General features: G+C 37.7%; 1 protein-coding gene across 4 annotated transcripts in view; it reads left to right on the plus strand.

Annotated features, from left to right (window-relative positions):
* Positions 1-26350, plus strand: part of ADGRB3 (adhesion G protein-coupled receptor B3) — a 1271667-nt gene that overhangs the window by 728711 nt on the left and 516606 nt on the right. For all 4 annotated transcript variants that reach the window (XM_077487874.1, XM_077487872.1, XM_077487875.1 and 1 more), the window contains 2 exons: positions 2235-2303; positions 8060-8168. In XM_077487874.1, the coding sequence (XP_077344000.1) occupies positions 2235-2303; positions 8060-8168 (178 nt within the window). The remainder of the gene's footprint in view (positions 1-2234; positions 2304-8059; positions 8169-26350) is intronic.

The raw sequence follows: 26350 nt of genomic DNA on the forward strand, positions 1-26350 counted from the left end.
TGTGATTGCAGGGAAAGGTGGTTCTACAAAGTATTGACTTTGGGGGGGCTGAATACAAATGCAGCCACACTTTTTACATATTTATTTGTAAAGAAAATGTAAACATTTTTATAATTTTCCTTTGACTTTACAGTTGTGTGCCACTTTGTGTTGTTCTATCACATAAAATCCCAATAACATACATTTAGTTTTTTGGGGAAAATTTAAAGGGTATGAATACTTTTTCAAGGCACTATACACCAATTGTAATTATCACTTACAATCATACTATTTTGAGATAGATAGATAGATAGATAGATAGATAGATAGATAGATAGATAGATAGATAGATAGATAGATAGATAAATAGATAAATAGAAAGATAGATTGATTTACTGTAGGATCACTGGTACAAGTAACTTAAACAAAGCAAAATAAAAATGGATTTCCATTTCACTTTGATCACTCAAAAAATATAATTATATATATTGACACCAATATCAAGTTTACTTTAATGCCATCAAGCATAATATCTAATCCTGATCTGCATATACTTGTCTGAATGTTATGCAATGTTAGTTCTCTATTAACAGATGCTGTGAGACCTTTAAGAGCATCTTAGTTAGTTTGCAACAGATGCTTTGTGGTTCTTTGAAATGTTTAGTATCTTACAAGTAACAGAAATAGGAATGGAGATATCAAGGGATCTGTAAACTATAAGCGTGAAGAAGCTAAAATCTTAACAGTGTCCCTTTGAAAGGAATATAGGAAAACATTCCCAGGGGCTGGAGGATTGAATACATACTTTCACATAATGCAGGTGTTTAAGATCATGAGACTTACATGTGCTAAAGCATTGTTAAGCCATTAAAAAAGTAGTATATTGAATTGCCATTCCATGTTAGTACACTTCAGGTTACGTTATATTAGCTGTTAAATGATGCATTTAGCCTTCAGTCTGGTTAGAGATTCAGTATGGGCAAATGTCAACTTTCCCTCATCCTGTACATTCTGGCTGTTCTCCAAATTAGGCCCAAAAAGTATTCAGTGATTTATTATGTGACATCTGAACAGTGCTTACTTGTTCAATACTAATTCTGCCAAAATAAATAGAGAAAATGTGTGCAACTTATTTTTAAATATGCTAATTAGACCATAACACGTACGGTATTGATTATGCCATTAAATATTCCTGGACCATATAAATACGCTTGTTGTAAACATAGATTTGAATTGCTAATAGTGATACAGCATTGTACTCAATTTCTTCCTTTTTTTGCATGAGCTATGGGAAATATATAAAACGGGGTTATGATAAAATCCATAGAAAACTAGTTTTCTTGGAGCAACACTGGAATCTATGCCAACTGTCCCAGATTTCCTGGATCTAGATGCTATGTCCCAATGCTGCTGTGTCCAAGGCTAAATCCTGAGATCACAAATATTTACCTTGACTTATTAAGCATAAACAGTAACTTAAAAAAAAAAAACTGTATATTACTGAGTGAATTGCTGCTGCAAATGAGCATTTCCCCAAAAATTAGGGACAGGGCTGACCAGAAAATGGGTGCACTCTGCCCATAATGAGGGCTTGATATGAGTGGTGGGCAGGAGTGACAGTGTCCTGGGGACTGAGATGAAGATGTTGGCCAGTATGCTGTGGCCTTTTATGCACAATAAAGTAGATGCTAACACCTAAAGAAGTGTTGCCTCATCTTTTTATTATTTTGTTAAAAAGTGTATGTTTAGCCACAACTTTTCTTTTTTATTAACTTAGGGGTAGAACCTCAGTTTCCCCTGCTCTGTTTCGCTCAGTTACTATTATTACTTGGGCAGAAAGTGACCTTTGATATCTTTTGAGTTCTGAGGTGCACACGACCCAGTTACAACAAGTAAAGTGTTGGTAAACTTTGCAATAGGAACCTTTTAAAATAGTCAACAGTGGTAAGGCAAACGTGCCATATGTTTTTTTTTCTGGTCATCGCTTTAGAATCCTTACTGGTAGATGGAATTAAAAAAAAACTGAAAGGGCTCCCAATAGTTTCCAAAACAAAAACTTTTAGGTTGGGGGTAGACTTACTGGCTTTTAAATGTTCTATTTTTTTATTTAAAGAAAAACACTTAGACAACAGGGCATTAGGATTTTCATTATTATACAAACTGTGTATCATGGCTGTCTGAATATATAATATTGCATAATACAGTTTATATTTTAGATCACTTTGCATAACACATAGATTTTTTTTTTCTTTTAGAACTTCTTCCAAATAGTAAGTAACATCCTGGATGAAGAAAACAAAGAAAAGTGGGAAGATGCACAACAGGTAAGATAGATCTTACTGTTGAAGACTTGACCTATATTCAATGGTATGGTACCTTTAAGATAAGCTATACATGAAGGATTGTTCTGAATGAAAACATAATTTAACTTGATTCAACATTGTTCTCATGCTCATAGCTGGTAATGTTATCTGGTTTATCTACTGAAAAAAAATATGATTTAATCCAGTTATTTTAAATAATGAAGGCTTTAGATGCAACCTAGCATGTCATCGCTATTTACTAAATTCTTTTTACAGATATTCATACAGCTAATGCATTAACATAGTTTTTAGGTGATCTTTTTTGCAGTTGACTTCAGTGTACAAGGATTTATTACAAAATTACATTCTGAAGATTTAATGCTGGTTAGGTGAACAAAGTCCCCGCTGTGACTAGGCGGTGAGACAAAAAGCAAAACCAAAAGTATGCCACCTAGTACAGACAGTCAAAAACAAACTGGCAACCTTTGAATTCCGTTTGAAATTAAATCTGACACCAACTGGAATCCTAGGAGACAGAGAAAAGAAGCAGAGTATATTGTTTTGTTTAGGGATGTTTACCATACTTGACTTCTTTAAACTGTTGGCTTTACTTAATTGCACAATACTTTGGCAACTAATGGAATATCAGTTTATCTCGTCAATGCAGTTAACCTAATGGAAGCTGACTCATGCTTCAGATTTAAGGATTTACTCATATCATTGCACTCTGGTTCAGTATAACAAACTGAATTATGCTTTCCATAAAAGACAGTACATCACTGTTTTATTATACATACATCTACCAAGTACAGGAATTTTTCTCCTTTTTGCTACCATGGGTTCTTTGCATGTTTTGCTTCCTAGTTTACATGATACTTTTCTTTAGGTTCTGTAGTTTGGAAGATGGAATTTACAGCCTTTTCCACCAATCTCTAAATACTAGGACATTATGTATAACTACATACAGGTCAATACTGTGATCTTCAAACTCCTACATTATTACTAAAAGTTTGGACTTAAATCTTATTGCTCTGTCATAAAGTCCTGCTGTGGAGTCCAAGGGATAACTATGGTTAGCAACAAATTACAGAGTGGAACCCAAATACAGCTTAATTGGTATCAGGAACCTATCATCTACATGGACAAGTATGTTTGAAGCTCGTGTTTATGGATTTATGACATTTTTTATAACTACAATGGAATCCAATTGTCAACTAGAAATCCTTATATCTTAAATGGAATCTAACAACCTGTTTGGAAAAAATCATGGAACATGGAAATATGGATGTATGGTGTTTTTTTCCCAGACCTGAGCCTAGCAGGACACAGTGGCTACCAGTTTTTTTCAGCCCATCCATTTTTAATTTGTAAATTCAGCAGATACAACTTTCTTGTACACCTTTTAGAACCAAATCAAGAAATCGGGGAGGTATTGGGAGATGTCTACAAAACATTCTTCAAAACTTTCAGCCTTACAGATGTTTGCAAGGGAATATACATATTTTTTGTGCCACCAGTTTCTTACAAATCTGTGACAGTATTCATTGGGGAAAGACAAGCTGTTGATTTGTACCCTTGGAACCAATGATTGAAAAAGCCTACTGTTTATATTCACCTGTTGCGACCTCTACTACTTGGTTTCATGAAAGTCTTTCTATATGCAGAAATAGAATGAGCCACTTAAGCATCTAGCTGTCAGACTAAAACACCCATTAACATACCTGGATGGATGTAGTTAGTAAACTGGCTGCTATATTCCAATATAAAAAAAAAAGGAAAACAATCCCTAACTTTGTGTATACACTATTTGAGTAAATTAATGTGATAATTTATCTCATTATATGTGAAAAAAATAAATGTTTGAACATGTAACATGATAGAAATTTCAATTAATCCTAACACCAAGACATGATTGACAGATTGTGAATGTTCTTTAAGCACCAGCAAGTAATTGTAAAGGTAATCTAGGAGGGTAGAAATAAAAGCTGCCATACTTATTCTTTAATGCACAGGGGCCAAAAGCTGTCACTTTTATACAACCATCACTAGCAAGTAATCAACCTGTAACAAGCAAGCAGACGAGTTATTAAAATTTAGAGGCTTCAAAATCTCCACTCTTGCTCTGGCAGTAACACTATAATTAGGATGACAGTTCAGAAGTCTATACCTTTTAAAGCAAGTAAGCAACGATCTTCATTACTTCTAGCCTTAAAGGCTCACTTTAAATTGAATGCCTGCTTCCTGACTGAAGGTGCCTTTATAGTATATTTTTAAAGCATATATATTTATGAGGGCAGAGAATTACCTTCAGGGTACATGTACACAGTATTATACTGAATAAAAAAATATAATGTACAATTACTGTCAGATCAATGACCCTATAACAGTGGAGTTTGAATTATACACTGACACTCACTTAAATGTTGTTGCAAACAAAATAAGGAATGGCACTATACATTTTGCACATCATAAAACTTGTGATCAGGTATGTGTATATGGTGGATAATAAATACAACCTCTTCACTATAGGTAAAAGTATTTTTGTTCCACCTATCAGTATATGATTTTAAACCTAGGTTTAACTGACATTTTTCAAGGTGGATTTTTTTTGTATCTACAATGACATGATCACTACTAAAAAAAAAAAAAAATGTAAAGATGAGATGCTGCATATTTACCCAATTACAAGCTTACTTTATTTTCCAACTTACAGTAAACATATATATATATTAATTGTAATTGACTGCAGTAATACAAGCACTAGCACTTTTCTGCATGGTTTCTTGAAGCTAAGCTTTAGAAGCTAAGGATAAATTCCATGTGTAGATATTTTATACAAAGTTGCGTTAGTCCAGTTTGCACAAATGTAAAAAATGTTTATACTATACCTGACTGATTACGCTGGAAGCTGGAAATCACTGCTACTCCAAAGATCTTCAATTACTTCTAGGTCCTTCGCTGAGTGACTGCCCTTCTGAATTTTTAACACAGGAAGCTATTTGTTGGGCATGGGAACCATTCAGAGAATGCAAAGCATTTTCTGAGTCAAAGAGGTAGAAAGGTGGGGTGGTGATGTCTTGGAGTATCTAGGATCACTGAGGGTAAGATTATTAGGTTAACGAGCAGCCACCATGACTTGAGATATGCTTTATTAAAGATATCTATTTAGACTGATGTGTGCTCCCCACATTTTTTAAACACAAGTTGTCCTTTAATGTTAAACTGCCAGTTGGAAAATTTAAATAGCAGAATGTTTTCATGTATGTGGTGGGGTGATTGTAAATACATTCACATTATTATTTGCTGAGCTAAAGTAAAAAGTGACTTTGAAAATTGAAGATTGACTTTGCTAAGTGAACAGTCTTTACTCCTTTAGTAAATCAACCACTGTGTGCCCTGTGACATAAATTTGATCTAGAAAAGTGGCAGCTAGTGCAAGGCACTCAAATTACTTTACAAAAAGATCATTAAACTTTTGATTTCTTACTATGCCACCTCCGATAATTCACTGATGCATTTACAATATATTTTATTTATCACTGTCTGATGGAAAATAAAATGATGAGCTTTGTTTGCTTACAGTAATGTAAAGATAAGATGATTTTATACAGTTTTTAAATGCATAAAGCTTCATTAATAATGAATCTCAGTAGTTGAAATGTGCATTAGGCTGGAATGATGTCAATTCATAGGTAGCAATATCAATATAATATTAATCTCACTATGCCCCAACTAATTCCATCTAGCTTGTCCACAAATAACCTAGCTGCATTAAAATTGCTTAGCACAGGATGAATATTAAGTAACTATTCACAGAAGATTTATTGAGCACATTTGAAATAATCCTTAATTCATGTTTTAACCATTATATTGCTCAAAGAGTCTTGTATACGATGAAATCTTTGTCTATGCCTATGTTCGTTAAGGCTCAGCAAAGACAAATTATTGAAACAAGGGCTGAATGGATCTAAATTACCATATACTGTATATGTTTAAGTTTTATGAATCCTGTTAGAGAACATTCTGCCTGTTAATGTGACAGCTATATTGATAATAAATGGCCAATATGTATGAAAAAAGAAGATAGTGTAGATGGCAAAGCCGTTGCCTGAGTGTATGAGTCAGCTTTAAGGCATCCTGTGTTGTCATGGAAACAGGCATGTGTACTGCGGTGGAAATGGTTGCTTTGTTGATCCCAATACAATTATTTTGCAGGATTAGAAAAAAGAAAGAGGAAAAAAAAGATGGTTAACAACAGTGTACATTCTACATGTTCAGAATGGTAACACTCTGTACTAAAAGATACAAGTGTTATCACTGCAAAGTGTGCCTTTGCTTCTAGTATTTGCTTGTATGTTTTTCAACAGAAATGTTAGCTTCCTGTCTGAGAAAAATAGACTAGGTTTTATGGAGTGCAGCTGCAGAGGATAGAACATCCCTTTCAAATTAATTGCCGGAGCAACAAACCAGCAATTACGGTTTATATATGGATCGGATGTATGGCAGCACCCAATTTCCAGCAAAACTGCAGTAATGCAGCTGTTCATGTTAAAACATAGAAATTTTCAATGAACTAGAATCTACAAGTAAGTTGTCTAATATCCAATACACCAAATATATTTTCCTCATTTACATAAGGGTTAATCATGCAGGATATAAGTGTATATGAGAGGACATTATGAATGTGCAAAGCCTGTAGCAACCATGTTTCGATGAAATTCAGTCAAATCAGTGGAAGGTAAGGCATGGTCACTAAACTTTACCAATTGCTTTACTTTAAAGGGTGAGTCCAAACAAAAAACTATATTTTTAATTTCAGATACTTTGGGGAAGGATTAGAATTTCGTTCTGTTCTTAACAGCTGTCTAGAATTTGCCCTCACTTTCTGTACCAGTAATAATTATTTTACTAGACAAGCAAACTCTAAAACAAGGGCACAGACATAAATAAACATCTGGTAGACATTTTAGCCTTCCAGACTTTACCTAAAAAGTGTTTTTACACATGTCTTTGTTTTTGTTGGAGAGTTAATTTTATGTAGAAAGTTCTCAGCAGCACGGGAAGCAAAGGGGATAACAGAGCTCCAGATAGCAGTTAAAACTCGACAGGGGTTCTAAAACTCCCCCACTTAAGCCAAAACTAAGAACGGTTTTGGCTGGACATACATTTTAATGTATAATGTCAAAGGTTAGATCCCTTGTTAAGGCTTTACTTTAGTCTGGGCAGCTTTTTCCTTTGCCTCCTATCCTGGTGACAATGTAACCACTGAGAATGGAAGTAAGAGGAAAATCTCCTTTGTGGACCCAGAGAGCTATAGATAGCCTTCTCTATTAAAAAATAGTGTTTTTATTACTGTTGTGTCACTGTTAGAGCTTGTGAAACATATGGTTGAGATGCTTTTTTACTGCCCCAATACTACGCCATCCCCCAAGCTTCAAAGGTAGGGGTCTGTGGTGTACACAGGCCATGGCAGAAAATAAGAAACCCCTATCATGTTCAGTGGGGACTACCCCTTCCACCAAACATGACCCATTCAAGTGAATGGGGCTGTGCTGCAACATCCACCCAACAAGCACATAATAATCCAAACAGAATTTCTAAACTTCCCTACCCTGCCTAAGCAAAAAATGTTTTGGCTTGAGTTTCACTTAATTGAAATAGTTCTGGTTATGTTGTAGAACAAGGTAGATATGTTGATCAATACTGTCAAATTACGTGAAACTGTTTGACATGTGTAACCTATTGTCTGCTATTGCTGCTGCAATATTTAATTCTAGATTTACCCAGGCTCTGTGGAGTTGATGCAGGTCATTGAAGATTTCATACACATTGTTGGAATGGGAATGATGGATTTTCAGAATTCATACCTCACAACAGGAAATGTAGGTAAGAATCAAATCTTAGCTTCATTTACTATTTCCATTGTCTGTTTCAAAAATGTATTTGGTTGGCTATATAATTGCCACTCATTTAGGACTATTCAGAGGTTCATCCTGACAATAGCAGATAGCTAAAAAGCTAATGTGGTATCAATATTCAAAAAATGGCGTAAAGAAACTACGGACCAGTCAGCCTAACACCTAACATCAATATTTGCTGAATGAAAATAGTTTGATTAGTAACAAGCATGGATTTATGAAATATTGTTCTTGCCAGACCAACCTGATAAGACTCTATGAGGAAGTAAGCTGTAATCCAGAAAGAGGAAAGCCTGCTGACATGGTGTTCCTGGATTTCACCAAAGCATTTAATACAAATTGAGGTCTGTTAGCATTAATGATAGTAACTAGATAGAAACTGGTTACAGGTGCATGTTCAAAGGGTGGTGATAAATAGTGTATCTTATGAAGTGGGGTTCCCCAACGCTCTGAACTATTTATACCAACCTTTGTATCATTTATGAACAAAGTAAACAGAATTGGTTCCAGTACAATCTTGGTGTATGCTGAGGATACACAACTAAGCAGGGTATTCACTTCACAACAGGATATAGCAACTTTACAGGAAGATGTGAATAAAATAAAGGGGTGGGCAACTACATGGCAAAGGAGTTTTAATATTGAAAAATGTAAAGTAATGGACTTGGGGACTAAAAATATGAATGAACGTTACTCACTAGGGAGAGAACCTCTGGGGGAATCGAGGATGGAAAATTATCTGGGGGTCCTAGTAGACCACATGCTTAGCTATAGCATACATTGCCAAGCTCCGGCAAGCAAAGTTAGAGGACTATTAACATGCATTAAAAGGGTATCTATTCAAAAGATAAAACCATCATTTTTTTCACTTTACAAAAATCAGATTCAGCCACATGTTGAGTATTCCATCCAGTTCTGGCCACCAGTCCTCATGAAGGCTGTGATACTGGAGAGAGTCCAGAGAAGGGCAACAAAGCTATTAAGGGGCTAGAGAACCAAAATTATGAGAATTTACTACAAACATTAAACTTATTCTCACTGGAGAAGAGAGACTAATACCCTATACACACGACCGGAAATTCTGACGGAAAAGGTCCGATCAGATTATATAGTTGGAAAATTTGATCGTGTGTGTGGTCTCTATCGGACTTTTCCAGTCGGAAATTCCAACGGAAAAAAATTTGAGAGCAGGATATAACATTTTCAGACAAAAAAATCAGATCAGACTTTTTCCGATCATTTGTAGAGAATTTCCGATTGGAAAAAGTGCCACACATGCTCAGATAAAATTACGAGACCAAAGCTATTGGCTACTAGCCTCAACGTAGTCCCATCATAAGGAATGAACGTCATCACGTTTCGAACGATCGGATTTTCCGACAACTTCGTCCGACTGTGTGTATGCAACTCAAGTTTTGGAAAAAATCAGTCGGAAAAAATCCGACGGATTTTGTGGTCGGAATGTTCGACCGTGTGTACAAGGCATAAGAGTATATATGATTCTAAAATAAAAATATCTAGATGGTGATTCTCGTATAACTATAACTATTCAGTTCTTAGATATAAATATTCAGTTTTAAGTCTCTTAAGAACACACACAGACACTCATTTGGATGAAAAGTAGTTTAACCTTAAACTGTGTAAGGGGTTATTTACTGTTAAAATGGTATAGATGTTGAACTCCCTCCCACAGTTGGTGGTGTCAGCAAGGAATATGTAGATAATTTCAGAAAATGTTTTTGCACCTTAACGAATGCAATATACAGAGATATGGGAAATGTGGCATTAACAAACACACACACACACAATCTCACAGGTTGAACTGGATGAACCATTGTCTTTATTCAACCTTACCAACGGTGTAACTATGCAACTACTATATATTATTGCAAATGGAAAACTACAGCATTTAAAGACATCAATGGTTTTTACTCCTGAGCAAAGAAAATGTATACATAAGCATGGTATCTTCCCAAAAATAAAAAACAATGATTTAAAGAATTTTGATATACAGTGTTTGGGTAACATCTCTGTAACAAATAGTAGCAGTGCTCAATAAATATGGCTATCTAAGATTATTACAGTAAATGCATCTTAGCAACATAAATTATTATGTGCTGGTTTGCATAAGTGCTTCATTTCTAGAGACTGTTGAAAATACCTTCAGGGAAAACGACATATCCAAATGATTAGTAAATTCGGCAATATTGACAGACCAACGCTTAGTGGTTGGCACTTCTGCCTTGCAGTTCTAAGGTCATCACTTCAGATGCCAACCATGATACTACATTCAGGGAGTTTGCACACTCTGCTGTGTTTACATAGGTTTCCTCCCACACTACAAATGCATGCTGGTAGGTTAATTGGCTCCTGTCTATGTTATTAGTATGTATGCACACACGTTATAATTCTTATATTTTAAGTTCTTTCAGGGCAGAGACTGATGTGACAGTACAATATATGTAAAGTGCTGTTTAAATTGTTAACATCTGTAATACATAAACATAGGCAGCTGAAGTTTCAGGTAAATCTTTATCCAGTTCCTGCCAGTGTGGAGCATATATGTGGCCTCTTAGCAGGTGAGCTTTATTACAGAGAGGAAACATATATGCGGCCTTATGTAAACAGTTGTTTGTGCTAAGAGCGCGTTCCCTGCACACTCCCAGCACAATCAGAGGATCGGAAAGTTCCCAAAGCATATTTCAACGGGAGCTTTCTGATCATGTGACCATTGTGACAGCCAAACACAGTGGTCACAAGTCTCAAGGGCCAGGAGGCTGTGGCAGGAATGTGTTATCCAACCCCCTTACATTTTGTTCAAGAAGCCCTACCAAGAGGCTCAGGAGGTTGGAGGGGTGGGGACAAACTTTGCATATAATTCAGCATTCAATTTTTTTTAAGCTACTGACCATCTATGTTTTTCAGGGAAAGTATTATTTGCTTATTCATTGGTCTTATCAACTTTACTTTAAACATAGACAGTATAGGACTTTAGCCTGCAATATGTGGCTTAAATGTCAGTTGATTCCTTCTGAACCAGACAAAAATTTAGCCATAGGTGGCCCATCGAGCATAAAAAAAGCTATTTTTTTAATTTCAGTTTTTGTCAAAGAAGCGAGTGGAAAATTGTTATCAGATGGTGGCAATTCCTTCATCCACTCCCAGCATCTATTCAATTGTGCTCATTCAGCCTACTAGAGAGATCTATACATGTATGGCTAACCTACATAAGTTTACTGTTTTGTTTGTATCTAGCAACTATATTTTGAGTGACATTTTTATTGTTGTGGACTGAACAATTCATTTATTTATTTATTTTTAATCTGGCATTCAGAGGTGTACAACAAATTCAAATATCTTTTTTTAGTGATTTTTTTTTAAATGACAAACATACTATCCTTACCTGCTCTGTGTAGTGGTTTTGCACACAGCAGCCCAGATCCTCTTCTTTTCAGTTCCCCCACCGGGGCTCTTTCCCCTCGAGCAGTGCCCCCAGAGAAAGCCGATTTGCCTGGGGACACCACTGCCTGCTCTCTCTCCCGAACCCCTGCTCTATGCATCCATAGGACACATAGAGCCATGGCTTGGCCTGCCCACCTCTCTGTCCTCATTGGCTCACTGGTTGTGATTTACAGCAGTCTCTGCCAATTAGGAGAGAGAGTGCCCATACAGGACTCTGATCCAGGATGTGAACATTGATGGATCGGAGGTGCTCAGGTAAGGATCGGGGGCGCTTCACACAGAAAGTTTTTTTTCATACATGAAGGTAAAAAGACTTTAGCCTTTAGAACCACGTTAACCTTGTTCCTGACTATCAATCACTGTGAGAACAAAACAATGTGCACAAACTGTCTAATTAACAGAGAAGTGATTCTTATAAATCCCTTAATATCACATACATAATACTGTAAATATGTTTCTGATTGACAAAATATGTAACATAATTTGACAAACTCTATGGTGGAAAATTCAAAAAAAAAATCTCCACTTGTCTACATACTGTATGCCAGGTTTGCTTTTAGTCACAACCTTTAGAAATGTAGGCAAATAACAACTGACATTGTTTGTCTAAAGAAAAGCTCAGCTAGGCTCAGTTTTCCTGTGATTTTTTAAATTGTTTTAGGGGTGACAGATAAAATGGGTGTTCATATATCATGCATGCCCATCTTTGTACGGCACATGTTTTCAAGTAGAAATGAGCTGCCCATCTGTCTGCTATATTGTGTATTGAACAATTCCACCTTCATTTTTTCTTTTTTTTTTTGTGGTTTTTATAATGTTACTATAGCTGTTGTTTTTGTTGATTGTAAGTTACAATCCTATACCTTCAATACATTTTATATCTTAGAGATGGCTATATCTAGAACATAGTGGGGTTTATTTACTAAAGCCGGAGAGTGATACATCAGGCTGACTTATGCATAGAAACCACTCAGCTTCCAAGTTTTATTGCCAAAGCTTAATTGAACAAGCTGAGGTTAGAAACTAATTTCTATGCAGAAGTCAGCCTGATTTTGCACTCTCCAACTTTAGTAAATAAACTCCAGTTTGTATGTGTTGATGGATCTTCTATACTGGATCTGTACTTAGTCCTGTGTGTTATTTTACCAAATGCTGGCACCGATGTAAACCAGCTTTAAGAAAATAAGTAGAAGATGCACAACATTTCATCTTGCCTGGCCATCTCCTGGCCCAACACATTTAAAGAGGAAGTAAACCCTGATGGGTTTACTTCCTCTTTCATTCCCTGCAAAGGTAAAGCATAATGGACTACTATGCATCGCATAGTAGTCCATTATGTGTCACTTACCTGACACAGGAGCCAGCGAAGTCACCGCTGTCCCCTGTAGTCCGGCGCATCCATCTTCTTGGTGGGTCTTGCTGCTCCGCCGCTGTCATTCGGCGAAGCCGCGATGATGTCACTCCCACACATGCGCACGGGAGCCGCCACTCGCGGCATATCGCCGTTGACCGTGGCGCACTCAGTGCGCCTGCGCCGTAGAGAGTGGTGCATGTCTTTCGGCAAATATCTCCTAAACCGTGTAGGTTTAGGAGATATTTCTTGGACCTACAGGTAAGCCTTAATCTAGGCTTACCTGTAGGTCAAAGTTGGTTGTAAGGGTTTACAACCACTTTAACCACCTCAAAAATGGGTTAATCATGGAGATATCAGCGATGGCATCATTGTGTGGCCTGTTCACTTCTACTTGACAAGCAGAGGTAGGGTTAGGATTCTGGGCATGCACCTGATGAGAACTGGTGGTACAGGGAAAGAGGCAAGTTTGTAGCAGCATATTGATTCTGCAAACTTGTATATCTCCTTGTATAGAAAAATTGGTTAAGGTTAGGAAAATATTGAGTTGTCCACAACCAAAAATCTCAAGTATCCATACTTGAAGTATGAAATGGCTTTATAGATAAAGTTGCAAATCTCTTTTGTGTGTTAGGTTTTGTCCCTGACATCTAGGGACTATCAGAACACATGAGACTATTTGAAGCATTAACTTGTATTCTCCAATATAATATCAACTAAGATGTTACCAATAACCAGTGAGTCTTCACACATATTAAACACATTGTTCTGTTGTTTAAGCTGGTATTCATATACATATGTTTGATGTTCGACCCCTGTGTCTCAGGTCATTTTTTAAGGTTGAATTCCTTATTCATTGCTTTGCTCATTTGGTTTCCTATAAAGACCACATTTTAGTCAGTCCCTAGAGTGAGTAGAATAGCTGACTTCTTTCTACCAAGATCATTTTCTCAGGATTGAGAAGCCCTGAATACTCATGTGCAGCAGCGGTGGCATGGGAGTCTATTTAAACTTAAGGAAAAGCTATATGTTGTGCTCCTGTTCCCCATACTATGTTGTATGATGCAAAGCGCATTGGGTGGAGCCTAAATGGTGCCGTTATCAAACCCACCTAGTGGATGGGGCGAGGTGTTTTGTGCTGTTTGAGATTTGCCTCTGTAAATACAGTACCTGGCATGTTTTTAACTAGGTAGTTTTTAGCAGTTGTACACTTTATGTGGCCTGGCTCACTGACCTCTGGAATTGCTGAGTCCTAGTAGTAGCAGTTTACAGTGGATATTGTCGGTTGTCTGGTTTCATTCAAACATGCTAGTTTGATCTCTTTTAAAGGGATCCACTCCTTTTGGTAAGAGGCCATTTTTACTTCCAGTGGTGTGCACCAATTTTTCTTTCCATCCCTGTTGAAGATTAAGTCACTTTATCGGTGGACGGAGCATGCTCTAATTTAAAGGGCTACTACCAACCTATTGTCCAATGAGAAAAAAAAATTCACTATTGATCTTTTAATGCATTACACATATTTTAAGCATTAATTATTGTTTTTGATTTGTTCTGTGGGGATGCTCACTTACAGTGTTATTAGTATATATTCAAAGTTTGACATCTGGTATTCGGATAATTAATGGGGCAGCTCTAAACACACAATTTTTAGCACTAAGCACGGAATCATTTTTATTTTATTGAAATATTTTCATAAGGTTTGATTTTTTAGGCATCATCTCCCCTACCCTCCTATTTATTTAATCTCAAGTAATTTTTTTATCCCTATCTCAAACATTATTATGTTCATTGAAATTATTCCATTCTGGAAGCGCATCAGACTTATCAATTAATTTATGTGGTGTTATTGTTAGCAGTATTTATCCAGTACTATCATACTTGAAGGTCTGTGTTATGACCATGTTTTACATTTTGTAGTTTATAAGTAATTTCAGTAAAAGCAATTTTGTGGGGAAAATTTTATTTAAAAAAGGAACCGTGGGATTGATTTGCCTAAACGCAAATATACTAATCACATTTCAAGGGAAATTACACATTGCAAAGGAATTTTCCCCAGAGCTTAATGAATGAGATTAAGTTCTGCCGACTTTCAGCATTTAATCATGTGCACATAAAATTGCTGGTTTAGTTTATTTTTTTTCTTTCCCATGATTGGGTACTTTTTGCAAAGGGAAATTTCACCTCATTGCCCAAACTGTGGGGAAAATTTCCTTGCACAGTGCAAATTCCCCTGCAAAATAAACAGCAATTTTGTCATTAGTAAATCAACCCCAATGTGTTTTCAGTGAACACATACATTGAATGAGTGAATATGTGAAGACTTAGGCCGCGTACACACGAGAGGATTGTCCGTCCAACTTAGTCCGCTGAAACGTGTTTCAGCGGACAATCCGCTCATGTGTGGGCTTCAGCTGACTTTTTCAGCGGACAGTCTGGTGGACTAAGTCTTTCGGAATTTCCGTAATATTGTCCGTCCAAACTTGGTTTCAGCGGACAGTCCGCTCGTGAGTAGGCTTGTTCGACGGACTAAGTATGGCGCATGCTCAGAAAGGATTTACACGGCCGAAGGTTGCATTGCAGTGTATTGGACGTCGAATTTCTAGTCCCGTCGTACGTGCCGTACACGTCATCGCGCAAGCTTTCAGCGGACTGTCTATTCGTCGTGTGTGGTCAAGTCCGTTCATTCAAAAGTAGGACGGACTGTCTGTCGGATTGTCTGACAGACTTAGTTGGCCAGACAATCCGCCCGTGTGTACGCGGCCTTATAGATAAGCAGCTAAAGAGAGACCTGTATTAGAGATGGGCAAGTAATGGGAAATCTTCACCACTAGTGATTTGCTGGAGTGGATGAATATTCAACTCACCCCCACTAGTGAACTGGTAAAATACCAGTCCACTAAAAAACAGCAATGGGGTTGTTATCCATGCTGTTTTCCAAAAATCTGCAGCTCAGCATCCCACAAGGTTCCATCATGTCTGTCAACTATACTCCCTCCTCCTGTGCTGAACTTTATCTCTTCATGGCTATATCATCTTGGGGAGATGATGTGCAGAGGGCTGACAACATACATAGATGTAATTTCAACAAGTCTTGCAGTGTTGTAAGCCCTCTGTAGGAAATCACATGCATTGGAAAGAATTGGCAGAACCAAAAGATGAAATTAGGGAATGTAATGGAAGGACACCAATAAATATATAAATGTAGACAAAGTGCAAAGCCCTACTTATAAGCAAACATGTTTCTTGCCTAATATGAACCTCTAAACCAAACAATCCTTTATGAAAAGTGATTTTAGAGCTTCTTAACCACTTGCTGACCACCCTATAGCAATGTTACTTATACAGAGCAGCAGCTGCATGCAGGATTACGTATATATATACACATATCCTGCACTTATGTCTGCAGGGGGCGCAAGCACGCTGCTGGAGTGCCACTTCTGCTATAATTATTCACAGCAGAAGCCAATCTGCGGTTGTCAGGCATGCAGTGTCTTCTGGCACCCTCAGATCATCAGGCAAAAACTCAGAATGAAGCTCTGCCTATATAAACAAGACAGAGTTTCGTTCTGAGAGGGGAGAAGTAATGTATTCTGTGTTCCTGCAAAGCAGGGTCTCAAATCCATCTCTTCCCCTGCAGACATAAGTGCAGGATATGTGTATATATAAGCAGCACACATAATAGACACAAACACTGGTTAGGCACACATTTAAACCTTTGATTGCCCTAGATGTTTAACCCCCTTCCCAGCCAGTGTCATTAGTACAGTGACAGTGGATATTTTTAGCACTGATCACTGTATTAGTGTCACTGGTTCCCATAAAGTGTCAAAAGTGTCAGTTAGTATCCAATTGTCCATTGCAATATTGCAGTTCTGCTGTAAGTCGCTGATCACTGCCATTACTAGTATAAAAATAAATAAATAAATACAAAATTCAGTATATATCCCATAGTTTGTAGACACTATAACATTCACATATACCAATCAATATATGCTTATTAAGATTTTTTTTTTTTTTACCAAAAACATGTAGCAGAATAGATTATGATAAATGTATGAAGAAATTAGATTTTTTTACATTTTTTTATTAACCACATGCCATCCAACTGCCGTCATTTGATGGCGGCAGATTGGTTCCCCTGTGCGAATCGCCGTAGCTGTACAGTGGTCACTTTAAGAGGTATAGGGGGTGCTCGTGCACCCCTGGAGGCACGCGTGCACACCCGCAGTGTCACCCGCAGTGTCACTGAGGAGCCGATGGCCATACCCTGCAGCGGCAACATCTGCCGGGCACCTGCGATCGCTCGTGACAGAGCAGGAACGTGGATCTGTGTGAGTAAAAACACAAAAATCCACGTCCTGTCAGGGGAGAGGAAACAGATTGTGTGTTCTTAGTATATAGGAGCACCAGTCGGTCTCCTTCCCCAGTCAGTCCCATCGCCCTCACAGTTAGAACACACAGTGAGGGAATACATTTTACCCCTTGATCGCCCCCTAGTGTTAACCCCTTCCCTGCCAGTGACATTTATACAATAATCAGTGGCTATTTATAGCACCGATTGCTATATAAATGTCAAAGGTTTAAAAAAAGTGTCAAAAGTGTCCGGTCTGTCTGCCACAATGTTACAGTCCCGATAAAAGTCGCAGATCACCACCAAAAAAATAATAATAATTCAATAAACTATTTTATAGGCGCTATAATTTTTATGTAAACCAATCAATATATGCTTATTGTGATTTTTTACCAAAAACATGTATACGATTACATATCGACCTAAAGTAAGGAAACATTTTGTTTTGTTTTTCTTAAAAATTGGGATATTTATTATAGCAAAAAGTAAAACATACTCTTTCAATGAACAGACATTAATTCGGTTTTTATTACTTTGCACTATTAGCACTTGAGCACTTTATCTGTTTATAGTCAGTAATGCCACATACACACGACCGGATTTTCGACAGCAAAGGTCCGACGGAACGAATCCATCGGACAATTTGATCGTGTGTTGGCTCCATCGGACCTTTGCTGTCCAAAAATCTGATGGACTTTAGAAATAGAACATGTTTCAAATTTTTGCACCGGAACACTGCAAGACCCAGTTCCTATCGAGAAATCCGTTGGTGTGTATGCTAGTCCGACGGACAAAAACCAGCGCTAAGGAAGCCATTGGCTACTGGCTATGAACTTCCTTATTCTAGTCCGGTCGTACGTCATTATGTTCAAATCCATCAGACTTTGGTGTGATTGTGTGTGGCCAAGTCCATTCATTCAGAAAGTCCGTCGGAACTCAGTCGAAAGTCCGTTGGGAAGTCCGGTCGTGTGTACGCGGCATAAGTGATGCCAATAGATAGCAGAGTTGTGCCTGCACATTTTCACACACTTGTTTCCATTTTAAAATGCTATCACACAATTTATTTATTTTTCATTTATTTTTACTTTTATTTTAATAAAGGGAAACATACCAATTCTGACTCAGTTATGTCAGGACTGCAAGGACAGAATAAACATTAATATGACTGCAGTGACATTTGGGGACTCTTGTTAGACATCTTTCCTTGTTTGTGATTAAATTTAGCTCATTATTTTGTGTGTTATGCTGTGGTGAGTTTTTTTTTATATAGCTAGTGTACATTTATTTGTGGGTGTAAAACAGTTGTGATTGGCAAAATGACAGCTGAAGCTTGTAATTGCAGTTGGTTTTGGGTGCATACAATTAGCCTGCCCAGGATTCATGCTGGCAGTGGCTATTAACAATTTTAGGTTTCAAGCAAAAGAGCCATTCACACAGCTCAGAAATTGGGCATAAACAAACAGAATATTAAATGCTTACATATACAGTACATTGAGTTTTTTTTTTCTATAAAATGAGTTAAAGGAGAAAGCCATCTGTATACAAATATTACTAAAAAAGACTGTTACAAGTAGGGATTGAACATAAGTATTAGGAGGTCTACACCTAAATGGATTTGAAATTATTTAGGAATTCAGCATATGAGTTTATTTTAACGTAAGTTATAATTAATATTAAAGCTGATCGGATCCCTCCCCCCCTCCGGTGTCACAATTGGCACCTTTCAGGGGGGAGGGGGGTGGAGATACCTGTCAAAGACAGGTATTTACACCCACTTCCGGGCATAGACTCCCGTGGGAGTCTACGCCATTTCCTGCCCTGCCGCGCTGTCTGCTGGGACACACACGGGTCCCAGTGACAGCGCAGAGATTTCCTATTGCGCGGCGCAACTCGCGCATGCGCAGTAGGGAACCGGGAAGTGAAGCCGATTCGCTTCACTTCCCGATTCCCTCACCTAGAATGGTGGCGGCAGCAGCCGAGGGCCGAGCGATCGATCGGCCTCGGCTGCCGGCATCGCTGGAACCCGGGACAGGTGAGTGTCCATTTATTAAAAGTCAGCAGCTGTAGTATTTATAGCTGCTGGCTTTTAATATTTTTTTTTGGTGGAATCCCTCTTTAACCACTTGCTGACCAGCCACCAGTAATTTTATTAGTGGCTTGAGCAATCATCACAATGTACCAGTACATCTCCCAGCTCATGTGCACTGCATGTCCCCTGGGGTGCAGCGTTGCTATTTGCGACCACATGGTACAGGCTGCTATGATTATGGTGCTCCATACCAGGCCACTGTGATCAGCCCAGATACCATGTGATGTGCTGTGCGATCACGTGACACCTAGTAAAAAACAACCATGACATTATTATTTACTACTGTGTGTGATCTGTGATTGGTCCCCAGTGATAATATGATACCTGGGCTTATCACAGCACCCTGTATCATGTGATAGTTGTGACCAATCACAGCATTACACTTGTAAACAATGAATCATTGTTGATTGGTCCCAAAATTGTGTCAAAAGCCTCCGGAGTGTCCGCCATAATGTTGCAGTCCCAATAAAAATCGCAGATCGCTGCCATTACTAATAAAAAGAAAATTAATAATAAAAAGGCCATAAAACTATACCCTATTTTATAGATGCTATAACTTTTGTGCAAACCAATCAATATACACTTATTGTAATTTTTTTAAACAAAAATATGTAGAAGAATACATATCAACCTAAATTGAGGAAAAAAAAAAAAAAAATATATATATATATATATATATATATATATATATATATATATATTTAGGGGATAGTTATTAAAAAGTACAAAATATTGAGTTTTTTCAAAATTGTCGTTCTTTTTTTGTTTATAGCGTAAAAAATAAAAACCGCAGAGGTGATCAAATACCACCAAAAGAAAGTTCTATTTGTGAGGAAAAAAGGACGTCAATTTTGTTTGGGTGCAATGTCGCACAACAACGCAATTGTCAGTTAAAGCATCGCTGTGCTGAATCGCAGGAAGGGGGTAAAATCTTCCGGGGCTGAAGCAGTTAAAATAGCGCAGTACCGAATAGCAAAAAAATGCCCTGGCCATAAAGGGGTAAAACCTCCAGAGGTCACTGGATATGATGTATGTTTCACGTGACTTACCATTTTGTTTTAAAATGGAACTACAAAAGAATACTCATTATTGTAGCTCTGTATTTAGTTAATCACTAATACATCGCTAAATACAGTACAACTTTTAAATGCAGAAAGTGTGAGTACCTGCATTTGGCATGGATTTAGATCTCTTCAGTCCCTACACAGCAGAGTTCAGACAGGGGAGAAAGAGCAGTACAAGGAGCCATGAACTCAAGGATTATGCTGATAGAAGGAGAGAGTAAAGTGACAACAATGATCAGTGTACTAATTCTCCATTCACTGTCCAACCACAGAACTGGTATATGAGACCTGTAAATGTTACTTAACTGCAGAAAATAATAATGAGATCTTCTGCCCTGCCAGACAGGGCTGTGCTGTATGATGGGGCTGGGTAAATCTCAAGATAGGAAAAACATAGAAATCCTTTGAAATGTAAAATAACACCCTTTTTTGTGTTTCAAGTTGTTTTCCTAGTTCAGCTTTAATAGTATTGCATGTGAACAACAGCAAATCACATACTTTTTTTTTGAAATGTGAACGTTGAAATGGGTCATTAAAGTACTATATAGAAGGATAAATTAATTTCTATAGGTTTAGCAATGTCCCAATTGTGTATATATTACCAAAATATGCTAACATTAACAACATTATACATATCACAATGTTTAGTGAAATTTCTCAAGGGGATGTTTCAGTCACTTTTAAGAGCTTGGTTTACAAATTGGATGTAAAGTAATGCATTGTTACATTCTTTACTCTCATGGGTTTAGTTCTATGAACATTACAATTAGCAGTTTATGTTGTGGGATTGTGCATGTTAATGTATTCGTATTATAGTTATTCAGCTGTTTCCTAATTAAAATGTATCTGTTGATGACTTATGAATGATAGAAACAGCAGTGTTAAATTGAAGATAACATTTATATGTACTAATACATGGTGTCTAAGATTTATATTATGATTAGTATTGTGAGCCTCAGTACACACCTTTTGTAGTCTGGTATTTCAGTACAAAAGTATCACCAATGTATTTGTTGTAATTATCTAGAAAGTGCTTACAAAGCAACAGTGTTCCTATAAAGTATAAATCAATAAGATAACAATAAAACAATCATAAATCTTTAAATAAAATATATAATTTGTAAAGATGAGTTTCAGAAAAAGAGCTAAATATCAGATGAAATATGTATAAAAAGGTGTTTTCCTACTAAAGTACGTATATTTCTGTCCATCTAGTTATAAGAGTGCTACACTGAACAGCCATATAGATTAAAAAAAATAACCAAACCAACAGCCATATAGATAAAACGCTTGTGACAGAGGGAGAACCTGGATCTGTGTGTGTAAACACACAAATCCTGTTTCTCTCAGGGGAGAGGAGACAGATCGTGCCTTCATACTAAGTATGAACATCGATTGGTCTCCTCCCCTAGTCAGTCCCCTCCCCTCTACAGTTAGAACACACCCAGGGAACACAGTTAACCCCTTGATCACCCCCTAGTGTTAACCCCTTCCCTGTCAGTGACATTTATATAGTAATCAATGTCTATTTGTAGGTCTGTGTCGCTGTATAAATGTCAATGGTCCCAAAATAGTGTTAAAAGTGTCCAATCTGTCCACCGCAATGTCGTAGTCCTGATAAATTGCAGTTCAGCGCCATTACTAGTAAAAAAAAAAAAAAAAATTACATAAATCTATTCCTCATTTTGAAGATGCTATAACTTTTGAGCAAACCAATCAATATACACGTATTGCGTTTTTTTTAAATTAAAAATATATAGAAGAATTTGTTTATAGCGCAAAAAATAAAAACCGCTGATTAAATACCACCAAAGTAAAGATCTATTTGTGGGGAAAAAAGGACATACATTTTGTTTGGGTACAACAACACACAACCGTGAAATTGTCAGTTAAAGCGACGCAGTGTCGTATCGCAAAAAATGGGCAAATCCTTCCGGGGCTAAAGTGGCTAATGATTTCTTAATTAATAATTTGATGATATTATTCTTGTGTCTTTTGTATCTGCTTAGAGTGCAGCTTTAAACTTTATATCATGTTAAGTTTTAGAAACAGTGGGGAAGAATTCAAGTCCCCCATTTAGATTTTACTGCAATCTAGGGTTCCATAAGAAAGATATACCCTTACTCCCTGCCCTGGTTCACCAGGCAAAAAGTGGGGGTAAAATCTGAAACAAGTTGAGTCAAGAATAAAAATCTCACTGTGAGTCTAGCTTTCTTATATGCCAAAATTTTTATTTTATTTTTTTCTGTCTGTGTTTCTCTTTGAAAATTTTCAAAATTTCCTGTCTAGTACAACCTTTTTCACTGGGCAGGAAACAACAGGAAATATCTCTAATGGAGAGCCCTGCCCTCCTTTATTGTAAACAATTTTAAAACTTTTTTTTATATCTCATGCATACTATGGAAAAGAGAAGTGGCATATAGGTGGATATACCAGCTTTTTCCCCAGCTTTCTGGCTAAGTAGCAGCAACCATATAACTCCCATTGGTTACCTGCACCTTGCCTCTCACCCTTGGTATCTGTGATATTTTTATTATAATCATCATGTTGCATAGTAAACATTGCTTCCTTATAAAACATAACTTTTTTTTTCAAATGCTATTTATGAGATTTACCAACTCAATTGTAACAAAGGTGTCTTGTGATAGATGCTCACGGAGCATTGATGACAGGTTTATTATTACAAGGTCTGTTTTAATCATGCATGTGTAAAGAATGATACTTTACTTAATAAATCTATCGTTGGTAGAATAGATTATCTAAATCTTCCTCTAATGTTAGAAGAGAAGCTAGAAAAATCTGCTCTTTTAATGATGCTGAATTTTGGCTGGCCAGATGGGTGTTTACAAGTCACCTGTAGTGTAGTAAACTAGTAAAGGGATGTAATGCATACTTTACTCCTTCACCTATGTTTCACTGGTATGTGGACTCCACATCCTTAAAGCTGAGTTCCAGGCTTTTTTGTATTTATTACAAAAAGTGTAGCTGTTTACTTTTAACCACTTAAGCCCCGGACCAATTTGCAGTCAAAGGACCAAGCCCCTTTTTGCGATTCGGCACTGTGTCCCTTTAACTGACAATTGCGCGGTCGTGTGATGTGGCTCCCAAAAAGAATTGGTGTCCTTTTTTTCCCCACAAATAGAGCTTTCTTTTGGTGGTATTTGATCACCTCTGTGGCTTTTATTTTTTGCACTATAAACAAAAATAGAGCGTCAATTTTGAAAAAATGCTATATTTTTTACTTTTTGCAATAATAAATATCCCAAAAAAATATATAAAAAATAATTTTTTCCTCAGGTTAGGCCGATACATATTCTTCTACATATTTTTGGTAAAAAAAATCGCAATTAGCGATTATTGATTGGTTTGCGCAAAAGTTATAGGGTTTACAAAATAGGGGATGGTTTTATGGCATTTTTATTAATAGTTTTTTTTACTAGTAATGGCGGTGATCAGCAATTTTTATTGTGACTGCGAAATTATGGTAGACACATTGGACATTTTTGACACATTTTTGGGACCATTGTCATTTATACAGCAATCAGTGCTATTTAAATGCACTGATTCCTATATAAATGACACTGGCAGTGAATGTGTTAACCACTAGGGGGGCAGTGTAGGGGTTATGTATGACCTTATGTGTTTTTTTTTACTGTAGGGGCGTGGCCTGGCATGTGATGTCACTGATCGTCTTTCCCTATAAAAGGGAACAGACGATCGGTGACAGCCACAGTAGGAAGCACGGGGAGTGGTTTGTTTACACAGACCTCTCCTCGTTCTTCAGTTCTGTGACCCGATCGCAGGACACCAGCGGCAATTGGGTCCACTGGTCCTGCGGCCACGGTCACAGAGCTCAGGACCGGGTCGAGAGTGAGCCGCTGGCTGGGCACTTAAAGAGCCACGTATAGGTACGTGATTGTGCCCAGCCGTGCCATTCTGCCAACGTATATGTGCAGGAGGCAGTCCTTAAGTGGTTAATAAACACACTCACCTGTCCCATGATGGGCTACCTGAACCATTGATTCTCTCTCCCTCTCCTCTCCCCAACACTGGCATTGCAACTGTGAACACCCAACTGTGACAGCTTGCGGTATCACAGCCGGGTGCACACTGTGCCTACTTAATGGTCAGGCAATCTTCTGGGACCTGTGACATATCCCAGATGATTGCAGGGAAATAGGGGGAGAGGAGAACTTCTGCTCGAGTCACATAGGCCAGTGGTTCTCATCTCTGCCCTCAAGTACCCCCAACAGGCAATGGTTTGGGAATTTCTTTTATATAAAACAGCTGTCCAAATTACCAAATACCATTGACTCTGATTTAAAGCACATCTGCAAGATAATGGAAAACCTGCAAACCTGGCCTGTTGAGGGTACTTGAGGATAGGGTTGAGAACCACTGGCCTAGGCGATCCGACCGGAAATGGGAGCAGGTATCTATTAAAACTAGGAATGCTTAAAGCGAAACTTACCCTTTTGGGTGGAGCTCCACTTTAGCCCATGACTTTTGTTTTAATAATGCACATAATCCAGTAGAAACTCCATTATTATTGAGTTGCACAGGGTGCAGGGGATTGTGACACAGGGATCCCACAGATATCTCATTTATTCCATAAGGAAGTAAAATGCTTAAAAAATTAACCACTTACGGATAGGTCAGTGATCCAAAGTACTATTTCACCAGTCCACAAGGCAAACCCATTTCGTTCTAGCTCTCATCTACATATATTAGGGTATTATGTGAACATCTCTGCTTAACCACTTACAGACCGGACCATTTTGCTGGTCAAAGACCAGACCACTTTTTGCGATTCGACACTGCGTTGCTTTAACTGACAATTGCGCGGTCGTGCGGTCATGCGACATGGCTCCCAAACAACATTGACGTCTTTTTTTTCCCCACAAATAGAGCTTTCTTTTGGTGGTATTTGATCACCCCTGCGGTTTTTATTTTTTGCGCTATAAACAAAAATAGAGCGACAATTTTGAAAAAAATGCATTATTTTTTACTTTTTGTTATAATAAATATCCCCCAAAAATATATAAAAAAAAACATTTTTTTCCCTAAGTTTAGGCCGATACGTATTCTTCTACATATTTTTGGTAAAAAAAAATCACAATAAGCGATTATTGATTGGTTTGCGCAAAAGTTATAGCGTTTACAAAATAGGGATAGTTTTATAGCATTTTTATTAATAATTTTTTATTATTTTTTTTAACTAGTAATGGCGGCGATCATCGATTTTTATTGTGACTGCGACATTGTGGGGGACCCATCGGACATTTTTGACACATTTTTGGGACCATTGTCATTTATACAGTAATCACTGCTATATAAATGCAGTGATTCCTGTGTAAATGACACTGGCAGTGAAGGGGTTAACCAGTGGGTGGCAGTGTAGGGGTTAAGTGTTCCTAGGGGTGTGTTACTAACTTTGGGGGGGTTGGGCTTTCATTTAGTGAACACTGATCTCTGCTCCAATCACATGGAGCAGAGATCAGCATCACTAGAATGGAGAAATGCTGTTTACACGGCATTTCCTCCATTCAGCCGTCCCGTGAGATGATCGCGGGTATGCCCGCGGCGATCGAGTCCGCGGGTCCCGCGACCAGACTCACGGGGGTCCCGACCAGCGCGGGAGCGTGCCGCCAGCAGGGCGGCATTGAAGATTTGACGTACCTGTACGCCAATATGCCTGTCCGTGCCATTCTGTCGACGTACATCGTCGTGCGCTGGTCGGGAACCGGTTAAAGGAAGCCAGTACTAAGAATAATATAATACTTGCCAGCTGCCAGTTTCTGGCTTAAATACTTTCCTAAAAATGTGCGTATGT

Source organism: Lithobates pipiens, unplaced genomic scaffold, assembly GCF_037356315.1.
Source record: "Lithobates pipiens isolate NorthernLeopardFrog02 unplaced genomic scaffold, aLitPip1_a1.2 Scaffold_18, whole genome shotgun sequence".
NCBI lineage: Eukaryota > Metazoa > Chordata > Amphibia > Anura > Ranidae > Lithobates > Lithobates pipiens.